Below are 18,046 nucleotides of genomic sequence, written 5' to 3'. Positions count from 1 at the left end.
CTCTCTACGGGAATACGGATTGTAGAATTCGCCAGAAAGGAGAATCAAATGGGCCAACGGAGTCCGGCCGTGGGGAGGTAGTTTCAGGCCTTTCTACGGGAATACGGATCGTAGAATTTGCCAAAAAAGAGAATCAAATGGGCCAAGGGCGTCCGGCCGCGGGGAGGTAGTTTTGTTCCCTAACTGCGCGGCATAGTCAAACCCCAAGGCGACCAAACTCCCCTGGCAAATATTGTCCTATACATAGCCAGCGTAGTTAGTCTGGTAGAGACTAGCAAAGGGAGTTATGCCTCTACCACAACCAATACTTCTATCTCCACAGATACAAACAACAAGTTGCTAGGGGGACCAAACCTGCACCACTTGTTCCTGACACCAAAAGCTATCAGCCACTAAGAAATCAAGACCGTAGCATGTTCAGGACAAAAGATACAAAAACTGGAGGTTCTGCTGCAGTACCAAGGTCAGCAACCAGGAGGCCCAAATTTGGCCTTGACATTTGTATTTCCAAGACCTACTGACATACCAAATGTCGTCACAATCCATAAAGGCCTTCTAAGTTATGCTGACTAAAAGTATGCGAAAGCACACACACAGAAAAACCGAAATCAAGACAGTTTGAGGGGTTGCATGATGAGTAGTGTATTTAACAATCTAATCAGAGTTTCTTCCTGAGGCAATCATAATGGAAACAATATAGAACCATTATGTCGATGATACACATTTTCATACCATGAAGACTATCTGGACTGTTTATACAAAAGAAAACGTATACAATGGCCAGCATTTTCGAATTTTAGGTTACAAGTTTACACGCATAGGGTACATGTATGCATTTCTATTATCTATATGCATTTCTATTCAATCATATGCATCAACTATTCAATCACATTATACTTGTAATCAACAAGAACAATTTTCTTTCAGCACTTTAAACAAATCTTTAAAAGGAGAAAACCTTATTTGTGAGAATTAAAATATTTCCTGTTTCTCACAGGTACACTAGAGGTGTGGTCATAGCTATATAGAGAGAGGCAATGCCATTTGTACATTTAATCAGGGTGATTATCAAAAAAATAATGTAGTGTATTTATATGTATGACTTACATGTACTAGTATATATCCCCATAGCAACACATTATTTTCCGGCAGTTACCAAAGTTGCTACCACGTCGTCCTCTAGGAACGCGCATGCGCTGTTCTGCACCGTGAAGCCGATGTGATTGGTGTTCTGCGTCTCCCACTCGGGCTGGCGGATGACGTACTGCCCACGTGACTTCTGCTCGTCTGTTGATTGGTCGGTGCCGTACCACACCTGGAAGGTGAGGTCCGGGCAGGGGAAGGTGACCTCCACCCACCAGTCCCCGGGGAGCGTCCGCCGGCTGTCCGGCAGCACGATGCGCCCCATGCCGCCGCCGTTCCACCGCTGCTCGAAGAAGAAGTCCAGCGGGGTGTGGGCGACGTACCCGACGGGCTCGATGCGCACCCTCCCCGCCTGGCTGAAGCAGGTCGGCCCGACGCCGTCGTCGAACCGGACCGTGACCGTCAGCTTGTCGCCTGCCAGGGGCACCAGGTCCGCTTCACTCAGCACGAACACGCCGTCAGCCGTCTCCGTGGAGGGGATTACCGTGCTCCTGCCCACCGCGAACTGTGGCGGAGAGACAAAAGAAAACATTATTTACATAATCAATGAAAAATTATACATGTACAATTCAATATTGGTAATGATTTTACATTTTTAATTTATACCTGTGGCTCTTCGGAGTTACGTAAAGGTAAACATAGATGGATATTAATTATAGAAATGAGGACCTAATTTGCATAACCCCGACATCGCCAGCGGTGTGTTTTTTAAACATCACCCTTATTTCAAGTTTAGAGTCATTGTGATCCTTCATTCTTTAGAGAGTTTTGATTTCAGACATTGAAATCTTTTGAAGTAACGTTATATACCTTTACAGAGACATGCAGAGACGTCGCCATCCTGTCAGAAAGAGACACATTAAGTTCTCAAAACTAATTTTCCAAAACTCAACTCACCACAGCGTTCTTGACCGGGAACGGAAATCGAACGTCCACTTGTCCGGGATGGTTGGGATCGGCCCTGGGCGGCGGGAAGTCGGCGGATATGCTCATTTCACCGGTCGCCACGTTGGTCTTCAGGCTGGTGTACACGAACGTCAGGCAGTCGTCACAACCCTCCGTCTCGGAACCGGAATTTCCGGACTCTTCCCCACCAGTTCCGGATTCCCCTCCGGTTCCGGATTCACCACCAGTTTCGGAGTTCCCGCCGTTGCAGTTCGTGTTGAAGTCGCAGGCGTCGCCGCTGGCCTGTCCGCGCTGCTGCAGGCGGTTATCCCGCTCGGTCTGCGAGGCCACCACGTCCGCCTCCCAGCAGCTGGTGTAGGTGTCCTGCGGGCTGTTAAAGCTCCAGGCCCACAGGAACGTGTAGCGGCCTGGGAACAAACAAACGGGCAAGACAAAAAATGTCAGTAAAGAAGTTGGAGATTTAGGACATTTTAGATGATCGCTACGAAGAAGAGAGTTTCTAGTTAGCGGAGGAAAACAAAAAAAGTTTTGATGCGTCCACAACCCGAAAAGGGATGAGATCGTACAAAAAAATTTTCTTGTGAAGTAGAAGTGATCTACAACATTTTTTACAAAGATATCAAAGTTATTTTAGGCCCTAGAGCGTTTATCGACATCACACTTCCTACCGTTGAACGAACTTCTTGCTACTGTTGAACACACTTTAGGAAAGGCACACTCTTTCCCTGCTATTGTATGGTTGAATCTATAAGAAGCATGCAAACTTTAAAACGGCATCGCAAAGGTTTGCTGTAGTTACCTGGTTGCATGTCAGTCGGTAGCGTGAAGTTTCCAGTGGCCAAAGCTTTGTCCTGGTTGTCGCAAAACTTGGGCGCGTTCTGGTAGCCCGGCTTGGGGTACGACGACATGATGGACGCGGGCAGGTCCCCCGTGGGAGAAACCCCGAGGTCCTCCAGGAGCGTGAACCCGGACAGCTTCGGGTCGGCGCCGCCGTCCTTCGGCCCGACGAGGATCTGGTTGCCGTTATCGGGGATGAAGTTGTTGGTGCAGCCGGGATCGGCCACGTGGTTCTGTCACGGGGAAATAAGACCTTGGTCAGTAAAGTTTAATATCTCAAAGCAGATCTTTTGGTCGTGTTGGGCTGGAACCAACAGGTCCCGAGTTTGAATCCTGACATGCCACCGATCTTGTGCCCTTGCGAATTTTCTCACTTTAATCAGGTTAAACTTTAATTAATAGCTGAGAAGTCGACAAAACTTGAGTGTATCGTCGCCATGTCTTGTCATCGTCGTTGAAATAGAAAAATATTTTGTGGCTGCAAACACAGTATCAAATTGGCCAGGCAGTACCTAAATCTGGCTCCCGAACTTCAGCCAACTTTGGTTGGTTGGTGGTACATCTGGGGAAGGTCGTCCTGAAAGTGAGCTTTAGCTATAGGGCAACCAATATTGCAAGAAGACCAGTGCGCAGGCCGACAAAAAGTCAGACTATACTATTAGTAACAGACATTACCTTGGTAGGGTGTGTGAAGACGACCCTCTGCCCGGGGTAGTACACCGCCATGGGGTGGTCTGCCGTGTAGGCCCCGCCGTCGTTCCTCGCCGTGCGGCACGGCTGCTCCTCCTTCCCGTGGAAATTGTACCCCGTATCGGTGCCGAACGCGGCGCTCTTCGGCACGAACTGCTGCCCGGACCGTGGGAAAGCCCGGCACTTCCCGGCGTCCCAGTCCTGGCCGTTCATCTCCGTGTAGTCCGTGCAGGCGATCCACGAGTGCCCGGCCGCGAGGACCGGTAGCATCGCGACCAAACCGGCGAGAAAAGCGCTTTTAGATAGCTGCATCTCTAGTCAAGTCTATATACGTACAGAACGCTTCCAAACTCTTAGATATAGTCTTCAGAAAGCTAATAAGTGGTGGCAGTAGACAGTATTTCTTCTTCGTCGTCTTCTTCGAACTTCTTCCCGGTTTCAGAAGACTGGGATTTAGCTGTACTTTGACCACTTTTATACTTATCCCAGCCTCAAAAATTACTTATTGGCGGAAATAATCTTCATTCATAGTTAAATCCGTGACGTGTTGGCGCTAATTCCGCCCCATACAGGCGACCGGTCCGACCACTTCTTTACGCATCCCCTCGACAATGTGACGGAAATCTTTTTACAAACATTTCGTCCCCGTTGCGTGTTTATGGTAATCAGACCTTATCTACAGGTGGTTTTTTTGGACCACTTACACCCTTATCTCTGCCTAAGAATAGACGGTAAATCGTTTGTCGTCATGCCGGTACCTGTAGGTTAAATCACGGCTTGTAAGTCTGGGACTTGTCGGCTCCACGGCTTGCAATTGTAGCTGTGGGTGCCAATATTGAAGTTTTTTGTTACTAGGGATTGCCCCTGTCTTGTATGAGGGCACTTCTTTCTGGCAACTTGGATTTTACGGTTTTCTGGACACATTGTGCGACGGCACAAGATTGACATTACTCCGTATTGCCTTTGAATCTTTTGATGTTAACTATTACATACATGTAAAAAGTAGGCCACGCAAGGTGTTTCTTGAGCATTTCTAGACGGTTTGATTTTGTGTCTCAGTAGTCATTATTTCTTCCATTGTCAGGGAAATATGGACAATTATGCGCTAATCATTAAGTACTGAACGATTTTAACTTTGTGTTTGACTACTCAATTAAAATTATCGATAACACGACTTGCTGGGATGTCCCTAAACAATTAGCTCAAATCAACATGATTTCTCCGTGTTACCTTTTATTCTTGTGTTTTTTTTGTTACTACGGATTGTCCCTGACTTGTATGAGGGCACTTCTTTCTGGCAACTGGATTTTACGGTTTTCTGGACCCATTGTGCGACGGCACAAAACACCTCAAAATTAACATATCTCCGTGTTGCCTTTTATTCCTCTTATATTAACTCTTACAAACATGTGAAATGTAAGTCACTAAAGGTGTTATTTTTTAAGCATTTGTAGACGGTTTAATTTTGTGCCCAAGTAGGCATTGTCGCTCCCATTGTGAGGGAAATATGGACAATTATGCCCCAACCTTTAAAACGATTTTAACTTTGTGTTTGACTACTCAATTTTAATTGAAATTATCGATAACACGACTTGCTGGGATGTCCCTAAACAATTAGCTCAAATCAACATGATTTTTTCAGTGTTACCTTTTATTCTTAAGTTTTTTGTCACTACGGATTGCCCCTGTCTTGTATGAGGGCACTTCTTTCTGGCCAGTGGATTTTACGGTTTTCTGGACACATTGTGCGACGGCACAAAACACCTGAAAATTAACATATCTCGAGCTCCGAGTTGCCTTTGATTCTTCTGATATTAACTCTTACAAACATGTGAAATGTAAGTCACTAAAGGTGTTATTTTTTAAGCATTTGTAGACGGTTTAATTTTGTGTCCAAGTAGGCATTGTCGCTCCCATTGTGAGGGAAAGGTGTATAATTATGCCCCACCCTTTAAAACCTAAACGATTTTAACTTTGTGTTTGACTACTCAATTAAAATTATCGATAACACGACTTGCTGGGATGTCCCTAAACAATTAGCTCAAAATTAACATGATTTCTCCGTCTTACCTTTCATTCTTATGTTTTTTGTTACTACGGATTGCCCCTGTCTTGTATGAGGGCACTTCTTTCTGGAAACTGGATTTTACGTTTTTTGGTCACATTGTGCGACGGCACAAAACACCTCAAAATTAACATTTCTCCGTGTTGCCTTTGATTCTTCTGATATTAACTCTTACAAACATGTGAAATGTAAGTCACTAAAATTAAAGGTGTTATTTTTAAGCATTTGTAGACGGTTTAATTTTGTGCCCAAGTAGGCTTTGTCGCTCCCATTGTGAGGGAAATATGGACAATTATGCCCCAACCTTTAAAACGATTTTAACTTTGTGTTTGACTACTCAATTAAAATTATCGATAACACGACTTGCTGGGATGTCCCTAAACAATTAGCTCAAATCAATATGATTTCTCCGTGTTACCTTTTATGTTTTTTGGTTACTACGGATTGCCCCTGTCTTGTATGAGGGCACTTCTTTCTGGCAAGCGGATTTTACGGTTTTCTGGACCCATTGTGCGACGGCACAAAACACCTCAAAATTAACATATCTCCGTGTTGCCTTTGATTCCTCTTATATTAACTCTTACAAACATATGAAATGTAAGTCACTAAAGGTGTTATTTTTTAAGCATTTGTAGACGGTTTAATTTTGTGCCCAAGTAGGCTTTGTCGCTCCCATTGTGAGGGAAATATGGACAATTATGCCCCAACCTTTAAATCCTGAAAGATTTCAACTTTGTGTTTGACTACTCAATTAAAATTATCGATAACACGACTTGCTGGGATGTCCCTAAACAATTAGCTCAAATCAACATGATTTTCTCCGTGTTACCTTTCATTCTTATGTTTTTTTTTTGTTTCTACGGATTGTCCCTGACTTGTATGAGGGCACTTCTTTCTGGCCAGTGGATTTTACGGTTTTCTGGACACATTGTGCGACGGCACAAAACACCTCAAAATTAACATATCTCCGTGTTGCCTTTGATTCTTCTGAAATTAACTCTTACAAACATGTGAAATATAAGTCACTAAAGGTGTTATTTCTGAAGCATTTGTAGACGGTTTAATTTTGTGCCCAAGTAGGCTTTGTCGCTCCCATTGTGAGGGAAATATGGACAATTATGCCCCAGCCTTTAAAACGATTTTAACTTTGTGTTTGACTACTCAATTAAAATTATCGATAACACAGCTTGCTGGGATGTCCCTAAACAATTAGCTCAAAATTAACATGATTTGTCACCTTGTGATGATGTGTGTTACCTTTCATTCTTATGATGTTGACTCTTACGTACAATGTAAGTCACACAGTGTGCAAATATTATATTTGAAAGGTTTAATTTTGTGCCCCCATTCTTCCATTGTGGAGGAAATATGGACAATCATACCCCATCCTTAAGTACAGTCAACCTACAATAGTGACCACCTCGACAAAAGAACCTCCTGACCATTGATGTACATTCAAACCTGTACTGGTGACCATCTTTAAATATTATAAAGCTTTCTGTCCACAATCGTCTCTGCTCAAGGACACTTTTAACTCTTGCTTGACCATTCAAACGATTACACAGATTTGCTAAGAGCCCCCCCCCCCCAAAAAAAAAAACAATTAGGTCAATCCACTGGTCAGTCTCAGTTCGACCATGTAACACCTTTGCGCCGACTTTGGCCTCCCGAACACTGTCAAACTCCCTCCAACCATGGTTCAGAGTAGGTCGGGAGCAAGGTTGGCTGTGGTTGGCTACTGTTCGGCAAGGTTGGCTACTGTTCGGCTGCACCAGCCGAATGTTTCAAAATGCTTGATACATATCGGGTGTGGACGGGGGATTCAGCCGTGGTTGACTGCTTGTTTCTAGTGTTTGTGAGTAGGTCAAGAGTGTTAGTATGACCTACATCTAGTCAGACTACTCCAGATCTTCAGCCAACCTAGGTAGGTTCTAAATGTGTAACAGGTGTTTTTTTACCACCCGGTCTGGGTCAGTGAGACGTCACAGGCCCGCTGGGACAGGACGTGACGTCATAGATTCTTTTGGGTCGCCGTGCGTGACGTCACATAACCCCTTGGGGAAGGATGTGACGTCCCTCAGCTCCTGACACCAGCAATCCCCGAACTGTGTCATTGTGTCAGGGTGGTCGTACCTTCGAACTAGGTTTACTGCGTCATCTTAATTGCATCTGATTACGTCTAACCCAATTTGACCTAGATCCCTTAAACTCCAAGCAGATTCGGTGGGGAGTTTGACCAGCGTTTGTACATTTTATTGTCCGTCTGTATCAATTGGCCGCCCCAAGCCAATACAAAGTCCCCTTGCCCCTATTATTATAGACACAAATACGATAGCTTCTGTACTATTTGGAGATAATTTTTATGTCACCTTAGAAAAATATTCAATTTATGTATCTTGGATAGCATACAAGGAGTTATTTAGAAAACACACTGTGCTACATTTGTTTAGGACATTCACTCATGATTACTATTCAGAACGACCAGAATAAGACTCTCTTTAAGACAAACACAAAAAAAAATTGTTTTATGTTCGCAAGACTTATGTACTTCATTAATTTATTAAGCTTATATGCTGATATATTATTTGCAATATACATGTCGAGAGAATAAAGTGCCGTGGTGGACACGGAAAAGTTTAAGAAAAAAAATTAAAAAAAAAACCCTTTGCCCCACCGAATCTGCTTGGAGATTACCAGATTCTAAAGAGTGACAACAACTGAAGGAGGCCGTTCACTAAACTTTAGAACTTGACTGCCGCGGCCTATCTCCCCAACCTGTCGAACAACCAGTCAGCCAGAAAGGTTACTGTTCCCTCCCAGTATCTGCTCGGAGATTTAGGGTCGGCAGTTGGAGTAGCAATGGTTGAGGATAGACACTTTTCTATGTTGTAAAACATTGCAGAAGGGACAAAGTTTTCAATTATTTTATTTACATTCATAGCCAGCTCAGTCCATGTCAGCACATCAAGAACAAATTAAGGCTACAGCAACGTTAACTTAATCTTTCACATGTCTACATGTTACGCTCTCAAACAGTTGAATATACGAAATGTCAACTAGTAATGATAAATAGATGATCAATTTTGCTCAATTCTAACAGATGGTGTCTTCAGAATTCTACGGTAAAATTGAACAAGTTGGGGGAACTTTTACACTAGTCGGGCAGCCTTCTGGAGCTTAAATGAAGTTGAATCGTCTTTTGACTAGTCCAAACTTCAACGAATCAAACTTTAATACGGATTAACTTTGTTGAACAGGACGTCTGTTTTATATTTTGTGCGGTACCTACGCTACAAGAAATCCAATCTTTAAGCACAGTTTTCAGCATCCGTACATAATCACCGGATTGAAGAAAATGAACATTTACGCATGTTTTGAGGTGTCAAAGATGGGTTCAATTCGTGCAGTGCTAAGCTTGACTTCTGTCATCCGCGATGTAGGAACAATGGAGAAGAACAGTCTTCCCGTGATGCACCAGGAGGAGGATCTGTCGGATGTTGCCCCTCAGATTATTACTTTCCGAATTTTCCGGCAACCTATATTTAGAGAAGAGACAAAAAAGAGTTAAGAATATCGGCATCTTCTGACTGTTTAAGATATATACCATTTTTGTCTAGTATCGTCAAAAATTGTGAAGTCCAACCGTAATGCTCAGCTCACCCAATGTTGCGGTCATCATACTCTTCAAGCAGAGGTTTGGGTTTTGGGTTATTTTTGGCGTGTTTTTAGGATTTTTTCATCGGGCTTTTTTGCCCTGGTATCTTCTTTTACGCCAACCCTACATAAAAAAAAATTGGGTTGGCGTAAAAAGATACCAGTGCAAAATAAAAGCCTGATAAAAAAAGCCTGAAAACTGCCCGATAAAAAAAGGGTAAAACACGCCAAAAAAGCCCAAACCCAAACCTCTGCTAGGAGAGTTGGCCCATCAGTGTTTGTCGACATTTTTAGTTGTCCTGACATGTACCACCGAAAGCTACATCTCAGTAAAAGAGTATAGGAAGGCATAATCTGAAATATGTAAAAACAAAAGAAGTGCCATTACCCGTCCTCTCTGTGCGCCTCCAGCCGTGCCCGGCTTGTTGCTGAAGAAAAACAACAACAACGGGAAATCAGACAACATTCATCGGTACACACTTTTCTTGTTTCTCCGCACTACAAGAATTCTAATCTCGAAGTACTGGAGGTTAAAATTGTGTCAATTACAATTTTGACGCCCGCGGCTAGCATAGTACAAAAGGTAATAATCCCGTCCGTCCCCTCATCATTTTAAACCTTCTTGGGTCAAATAATGTGTAAATGACCACTAGAAAGTGGACCTTTACGCATGTCTTTCAAAAAATGTGTCCTTTGTAGAGATACCATCTCGTGCAGTACTAGTCCGTGTTTGAGGAAACCAAGCGATTGAGCACGTTTCAAAACCAACCAACTAAACAACGAACCAACCAACCAAACAATTGCAACCAACCAACCATGATGAGAATCTGGTACAGAGGTAACACATTAACGTGTACTATATTTGTACATGAAGCACATTAATACTTACAATTTGCCCATGGCTTCGTTAATGGTGGTCCTCAAACGGTCCATCTGAAAACATAAACACCACAAGTAGTGAGCACTGTGAACAACATTAGAAACAACCCAAAACTACCGGGGTAAAATGCATGTATGTCTTGAACACCAAAATCTCATGAATACGCAATGTATAAATAGATATTGATAGATGAATCCGACAATGTTTTGGATCGGTTTGGACTTCATGTGTATTGTTGTGTTACTGAGGTAATGTTAATGAGCATGATGATGTGTAATCAAATTAACTCTGAAGTGAGATATTGATTGATGTGACGTAGTTGACAAAGACAAGATTCAATTGTACGACGGAAACACCAGGTGCACACTATATTTGATTAAAAAAACATTTTTAACCCTAAACAGTACACCTGGGGTCCGCGCGGACCCCAGCACTATATATTCTGCAATATCTTTTTTGTTTCTAAAGATTTTTTTCTGAAATTTTAGGTAATTGTCACCCACAAAGTTGTCTCTCAATACAGTGTTTCTACCATTTATAAAAAAAATTATATCTGATTTTCTTTTGGGGTCCGCGCGGACCCCAGCCGGCTTTCGATCATAATGGATACACTGGCGTTCTTATACATTACCTTATTTCCGTTTTTATATGTTTTTATGCATTCATCGTATGTCTACCAAGTTTTCAGAGAATGGTGTAGTAATAGAATTAAATTTTAATAACTTTGGTGTAATTATGACGTCATATGACGTCAGAGCTAATAATATAGTCCGCCATATTGGATTTTGACCAATGACGTCATCAAATTAGCATATTCTATGCATATTAAATGATTTAACTTATATTTAATTATGTAAGATGTTATTAATGTTGGAAAAGAAGTGTAATTTTATATAAAACTCAGAAAATTTTTATGTTTAAACCAAAATTACTTCTATTTTCAAAAAAACTACCCGTTGCCATGGCAACACAAAAAAACATCAACTTACTAGTATAAAACTAATATGAACTTTTTTCCAGAGACATTTTAAGAAAGGTCTCCAAATTTGATACTTCTAGCGCAAGCCGTTTAGCCGCTATCTGAGATCAAAGTTGGGCCTCAAAAGCCCCTTCAGTCTGAAATGGGTTTAAAAATCGGGTATTTCTTATTGTCTTCTTTTCTTCACCAAAAAATAGAAAAAGTTCAAAATGTATGATTTTTGTATGTAATGTGGACACAGAGGTTCCCACATCAGTTTGCAAAACAATTGAGCTGGTAGCATGTTGATAATTTCTAAAAATTAGCAAAAAAATGCTCTGGGGTCCGCGCGGACCCCAGGTGTACAGATTAATCAGTCCGGGAAGGTGTACTGTTGAGGGTTAAAGTCTTATGCCAACAAACACTCTTCATATGTATATAGAGTAGCGTATCGTAGCATTTCTATGTAGAATTGTAACATTCCTGGCAAGTAATTTAGTCGACACTCTGTTTAGTACATGTTTTATATAGGTACAACTACTCACTGTGCCCTTCTTAAGTATAGTTTAGCGTAATGTATAACGTACGTGTAGAGGTGAAATATTTTTAGCCAGTAGTTCTTTTTAACACTCTGTCAGACACAGTAACAGTTGACCATATATAGCATTATGATAGACTCATACCAACTAGTAACTTTATTATTTGCCATACATTGTACCCGTGACAATCGTTGTGCAATAAACTTTGACTATGCTTGTCGTACTCACGTCGTAAACCTGTCGCTGCACTTTCTCCTTCATGTCGTACAACTCCTCCTCGGAGAACTTGAGCCTGTCCTGCAGCTCCTGGGCCTTCTCCCGCAGCTCGTAGTCGGACATGGTGCTGAGGTCGGGCAGGGGCTTCACCCGGGCCAGGATCTTCTTCCGCTTCGCCTCCTGAGCCAACTGCCGCTTACTGGGACCCTTCTCTTTCCCCTCCAGCTGAAGGTATACAAACACACACACAGCAGACCAAAGCGTTAAAGGCATACAATGTAATTTTAGGGGGGGATTAAACTTATTCTAGTTTTACTGTATCATGATTCAGTGTCTGTACCATGTTTGTATACTTACCCGGGACAGGTAGCCGTACTTACCCGGGACAGGTAGCCGTACTTACCCGGGACAGGTAGCCCTACTTACCCGGGACAGGTAGCCCTACTTACCCGGGACAGGTAGCCCTACTTACCCGGGACAGGTAGCCCTACTTACCCGGGACAGGTAGCCCTACTTACCCGGGACAGGTAGCCCTAATATCCCGGGACAGGTAGCCCTACTTACCCGGGACAGGTAGCCGCCTATGTGCAGGTTGACGTTGGCCAGTTTCTTCTTCCTGTCATCCTCCTCTTTGCGCTTTCGCTCCTCTTCCTCCCGCTGCTTCATCAAGCGAGCCTAGAAACAAAACCACTTCTTAAAGCTTTGAAAGACGTCACACAAAGGGTCTTGGGTGATTGCTGCTTTAACCTTGGGTTCTAAACAATTGAAATATCAGGTACACTTTAATGACATACTGATAGAAATACTTTTTTTACAAAGCTGACCATGGCCAAGATGGGAATGGCTGGTACGGTGGCGTGTGTGTGATGACGATGACATTTTTACCTTCTCCTCGGCCACCCTCTCCCGCTCTTTCTCCTTGCGGGCCGCTTCTTTATCCGCCATCTCAGCTTTGCGTTTTTCCTGAGGATGGTAACAGTTTGGTCACGGTCAGTGTGCTGTTGGAGAGTCATGGGAAACTTACCAACTTGTCACTGTCTGTCAAAGTTTGACAACAAAGCAAAATCCTCTGACGGCACGGAACTGGCTGTTGAGCGATGCTTTTGCTCCAAATTTATGATTACCAAATAAAAATCATCATTATATGAATAAGTATGATTAATGAATGAAGACCTTTATTGTACACACATACCCACTGGGTTAAGTACAACAAAAGGATGGAATACAGATAACGTTACATATAGACATCGTCAAATAGCTACAATCAAGTAAATTCGGTTTCTTCTCGTTTCTTAGTAATATGGCAAAAAGGTAAGAACAGATATGTTTCAATATAGAAGGTTTGTCTGAGCTCATTAGAAATATAAATTTATCTGTACAGCTTAGATGTATAAAGAAGGGGAACATAGATTGTATCAGATTATGAGGATCTACTCTCCCTTTGCGGCATAGTTTACGTTCTATTACAAATGTTTCTAATAAAGAAGCAATTATTTGTTAAAATGACAAGTCGATATTTCCTGACCCTGCGCACGATGAGCAGCTGCAGCTCCTCCTCCTCCTTCTCCCGCTTCTCGAAATGTTTCTTGATGAACTGTTCCAGCTCCTGCAGGTCCTTCTGACGCCGCTTGTCGGCAATTTGCTGCAGGAGAGAAATCACAACTGCTAAAGAAGACTATCATTCATAGATTCAAGATGTCTTTATTACCTCCGGGGGAGGAGACATCCTTCCGCGGAAGGGTTTTGTGAGAGATTTAGATTTTCATGTTCGCACCTGTATCTCGCGTTTGGGTGGACGGATTCTTTTGAGAGTCGGTAAATGTTTTGCTATTGGCCTGCAGATAATGCACGTTCTTTTGTTTTTATTGTATATGTGTTTTCGGGCGTGAAAATGGTACCTTTTGGTTGCTCCAGAACACTCCTTTGAGCGTGAAAGTAGTCGCGACCGTTGACCTTTGGCGTGTATTAGGTATTGCTGGTCTCGTCCACGAAGGTGACCCCTAACACAGAGGGGTGTCCGGTCTCGATAAATTCTTTGTTTAAAACCCTAGTCCTGCAGCGCGCAACAATTGTTGTTGTAAACAACATATAAAAATATACAATAAAAAGCCCGGAGGTATAACATCTCAGATTTTGCTTGTTGAACTTTGCAATGCTACCCGGTTCATATACCATTAGATAAGCCATCCATGAGCGGTAACATTTCCATACATCTAAAGAATTCCTCTTGCTCGCTACATAACGACAATTTTCGTCACGGAATTGCTGTCAATTTACAGTTTACAGTTTATTAATTAAGAAAATCAGCCTCGCAGCATGAGGTACATGGCCAACAACCTGAATTGCACTGATTTGTACAATCACTATGTGGCATACAAAACAGAAAGAAACTCAAGCAAAGCTATACAAAATGTTTAATTATGGGCGCTAACGTAAACAAGAACGCCCTAGAACAGTTTTACTGGATACACTTTTAATACAGGCGTGTGGCATATTACATGGCGTATTACAGTTTTCACACTCAACTGACATATAATATTGCACTCAATTGTCCTTCAGCTGACAAAACAGACATAATTGCAAAGAAATTTAATACTGCTCTTGAAAATACAATTGTTTAGTTGAGACATTTAAAAACTGTTTATAAAATACACACAATATTCAAAGTGATTCATTTCATCAAAAATGTTGTTAAGAGTTTGTCAACACGGCAAAGGAAGGAAATTAAGTCAAACGTGACTTACCCCAAACCTGGCCTCGACGTCTTCGTCTCCCTCATATTTGGGCTGCTCGTATGTTCTAAGTAAAATTAAAGGAACAACATTTTTGTAGTCATTGCGAGGTTTGAAAACAGAACAAAACAAAACAAGAATTTGGAGATCTCATACCTCCATGAAGGAACTCGAAGAGTACAGTGACTTACGATGGGATAAACTTAGGCTTGGGCTTGGCCTGTTCTGGTTCAGGCTCCGGTTCCGGTTCCGGCTCAGGTTCCGGCTCGGGTTCCGGTTCGGCTTCCGGTTCCGGTTCTTCCTCAACTTCCTCCTCCTCCTCAACCTCCTCCTCACCTTCGTACCTGCACAGGTGTCCACAAATAGTCAAGAAATGATTTGACAGCAGGCTGAGGGCCAAGATTGGAATAGACTGTTGGTGGGTGCCGTGAGTGTGATGGCGATGTGTGACTCATGTAATTGGTCACCTCGGAGACTTGAATTGGACTAATATAATACTAATAGAACTTTTTTGCGCAACAGATATAGCGGGTACAACGTATGGCAAAATATACATACATAGTTGGTGATGCTAAAAATATCTAACAGTTCTACTAACTGTACTAAGAATCTAGTCTACTTTCATATACAATGTATAACGATAAAGAGATACTAATCATACTAATCTAACTCTATTGATAGTAATATGATATTGCATCAGGAATTTATTACATTTTCTCGTTTTGTCGGCGAATTGTGTATACATTGGCCTACATAATAAGACCGTACTTAGATGCACAATGTATCATGAGCTCTTTCAAGAGATATCAAGGTCATGTTAATTTTGTAACAGTTTATTTTCGGTAACGTGTGGCTACGAATTTCGTCACTTCTTGTTTTATTCGGTCAGTTTCTCTGGTTTCAACGTGATCCAAGGCAAAAGGTAAACTATATGAGGTACATCGACATATGTGACAATATAACATACAGCAATGTGGAAATTCACAACATAATGTAAGCTTGTATTTAGAATGTAACTAATCTCTTCAATCTACATACATAAAATTATGCTGCCCTTGGCTACCCATGCGTACATTTTTAAGTCTCACATCCATTACACGCTAGCGACAGCAACGTATATGGGATCATTCATGGAGGGTTTAGGGCACGATGTTTTATTGATCCTAACATTGCAGTTTAGCAAAATATCGCTAGGATCGCATTTTTCTTCTCCGTGTTCAAACAGTTCAAAACACACAAGTGCATGACTCTGATGCATTCAGATAAAAGTAAAAAAACAAAACTTACTCTTCCTCCTGGTCGCTCATGGCTGATAGAAGTTGACTGAAAAACAACAAATCAGCAATGTCAGGCGTAGAAAAGAATCAGAGATTGACGCGTTGAGTTTTATTTCTACCAAAAGAAGGATTTCACGCGTACGGCCAAATGTGTCCCTATCTGTTACAATGATTCTGTCAATACTCATGATAAAGCCTAACATGTCTTTGAATGGCACAATCTTCTCTTAGGTTCTTTTTGGTTTCATTTTGGGTGCCCAATGTTATAATCATGATAGTCACAATTGAGCAGAATATTGAGCATCACATAGGGCACCAACTCAAAATCTATGTTACAGGCGACTGTACTGCATTATAATATGTTGCATTTAATTCTCTTTTTAATTCCAGCCAAAAAAAGAGACAGAAAAGCACATGTACGTACTGTACCATCAAATCGAAAGCCTGTCAACAATACATTACTTAGAAGTTGCTGTAAATATTACCGCTTTCTACAGAAAAATTTGACGAGGGGAGGGGAGTGACCTTGCCGGGTCACCCTTGGTAACGAAATATTTTTTGTCTCCTAACTTTTAAACTGCAAGTTCTGGTAGAAAACTGATAGACAAACTTACCTGTCCGACTAAAGCAGCAATACAACTTCCCTGTCAGAGAAAGCGTACTATCCTGGTGTGAGAACGGTTCTTGGAAGTTAGCGGAGACCGACCGGGCAGCGGAACTCTCCTGTCCAGACCAGACCCGCTCTCGCTCAGAACAGTTCGGAACACCGCTGCAGAAAAATGTGACGTCTTCCTTTCTGGTCTACATGGTGGGAGCCTGGTCCTGTTATGGTGGTTCGCTGCCATATAGTACTGGACGCTGGAGTCTTTATTAGCTCTCTCTGCGGGGATATATTTAACGTGGGAACCCGGGAAGGTACTTAAACCCCTGTCACACGTTCAGAACCTTTCCCCGACCACCAACCAACCAATGCATTGCAAGTTTGGCTGAAGTTCGGGAGCAGTCTGGCCAGGCCCTACCTCTCTGTACGAATCGAATCGAACTGAAGTTAAATTTGAGTCATATTTGATCACTGCTGATGACCTACTCCCGAACACAAGCCAATCACACCAGATAGAGTACCTCATCACCATGTCTTGTATTGTCCATGTCGAATTTGCAAATAAAAAAAATAAAAAAAATCACACCAGCTAACCACGGGCGAACCTCCCGTCTACACCCGAATGTGTTTTTTAAACATTTTGAAACATTCAGTGAAAAGTAGCCGACCTCGCCGAATACCAGCCAATCATGGCCGACCTTGCTCCTGACCTTGCTCCTGACCTACTATGCTACTAACAATGGTTGGGGGGAATTTGGCAGTGTTCGGAAGGCCATATTCGGTTTTGTATGACAAGAACTTACAACTTACAATTTTTGTAAGCTAAGTGTGGATCCCAATAAAGTCAAAGTCAACTTAAGGAAGATTCATGAGGCAATGTTTTTGTAAAAGATATGAGAAAATGAATCACTTAAAACAGACTACATGCTCTTGTATATCATCTCGATTCGGCTTACCTGCTAAAATAAGGAAGTTTTGCAAACTCATTTTTGAAAATTTGCTTTGTCGTGAAATGCTATCATGTTTTACGTGAGCTATTCAATTTCCCCATTATAAGTACAACAAACTTGAAGAAACTCATGATCAATGCTACAAATAGTAAAAGGTTCTTGCCAATCTAAGTGTGATGCTCTTAGGATTGAAACCATCTGTACCGAACATCTGTTACCTGCTATGAATCTAGAGGGGAGACAGTTGACGCAGCTATCCTAATGTTGTGTGGCAGTATGGAGAGACGTGGCACGGCCTTGTGCTCAGGGGAAGATCGTGTGGCCTCGGGCTGATAGTGTAGTGATAGGGTATCAATATAATGTAACATTGTTGCACCAAAAAATAAAATTATTTTGATTCATAAAAAATCTTCGTGTAATCTACTTCCACTTTTCAACATATTTAAGCAATTATCTCACATGTGGCATTTATGGTCTGCGCTGAAACAGCTCACACGAGGCGCCCTTAGTTTGTGGTGCCACCGCAAAACACCAAAATGTAAACAAACATGGCTGACAGCGCTAGCTGTATTTCCAGCTTTTAAACACGCTCGTGATG

At 42.1% G+C, this 18,046-nt stretch overlaps 2 protein-coding genes across 2 annotated transcripts; both read right to left on the bottom strand.

The window, feature by feature from the left end:
* Positions 1-625: 625 nt before the first annotated feature.
* LOC109481832 lies at positions 626-3,993 on the bottom strand. The gene is made up of 4 exons (XM_019784448.1): positions 3,562-3,993; positions 2,849-3,119; positions 2,041-2,456; positions 626-1,648 (listed from the first exon to the last, which is right to left on the bottom strand). Exons 1-4 carry the CDS (start codon positions 3,886-3,888, stop codon positions 1,139-1,141), a joined length of 1,524 nt encoding a protein of 507 aa, XP_019640007.1. The 5' UTR covers positions 3,889-3,993; the 3' UTR covers positions 626-1,138.
* A 4,556-nt stretch (positions 3,994-8,549) lies between these two features.
* LOC109481857 (troponin T, slow skeletal muscle-like) lies at positions 8,550-16,683 on the bottom strand. The gene is made up of 11 exons (XM_019784480.1): positions 16,512-16,683; positions 15,908-15,943; positions 14,812-14,964; positions 14,633-14,687; positions 13,414-13,530; positions 12,774-12,851; positions 12,453-12,563; positions 11,901-12,113; positions 10,185-10,228; positions 9,684-9,723; positions 8,550-9,177 (listed from the first exon to the last, which is right to left on the bottom strand). Exons 2-11 carry the CDS (start codon positions 15,925-15,927, stop codon positions 9,154-9,156), a joined length of 855 nt encoding a protein of 284 aa, XP_019640039.1. The 5' UTR covers positions 15,928-15,943; positions 16,512-16,683; the 3' UTR covers positions 8,550-9,153.
* Between the last annotated feature and the right edge of the window lie 1,363 nt (positions 16,684-18,046).

This window comes from Branchiostoma belcheri, unplaced genomic scaffold (genome assembly GCF_001625305.1).
Source record: "Branchiostoma belcheri isolate BF01 breed outbred unplaced genomic scaffold, Haploidv18h27 scaffold58, whole genome shotgun sequence".
Classification (NCBI taxonomy): Eukaryota; Metazoa; Chordata; class Leptocardii; order Amphioxiformes; family Branchiostomatidae; genus Branchiostoma; species Branchiostoma belcheri.
This window is presented reverse-complemented; position numbering and strand designations above follow the sequence as displayed.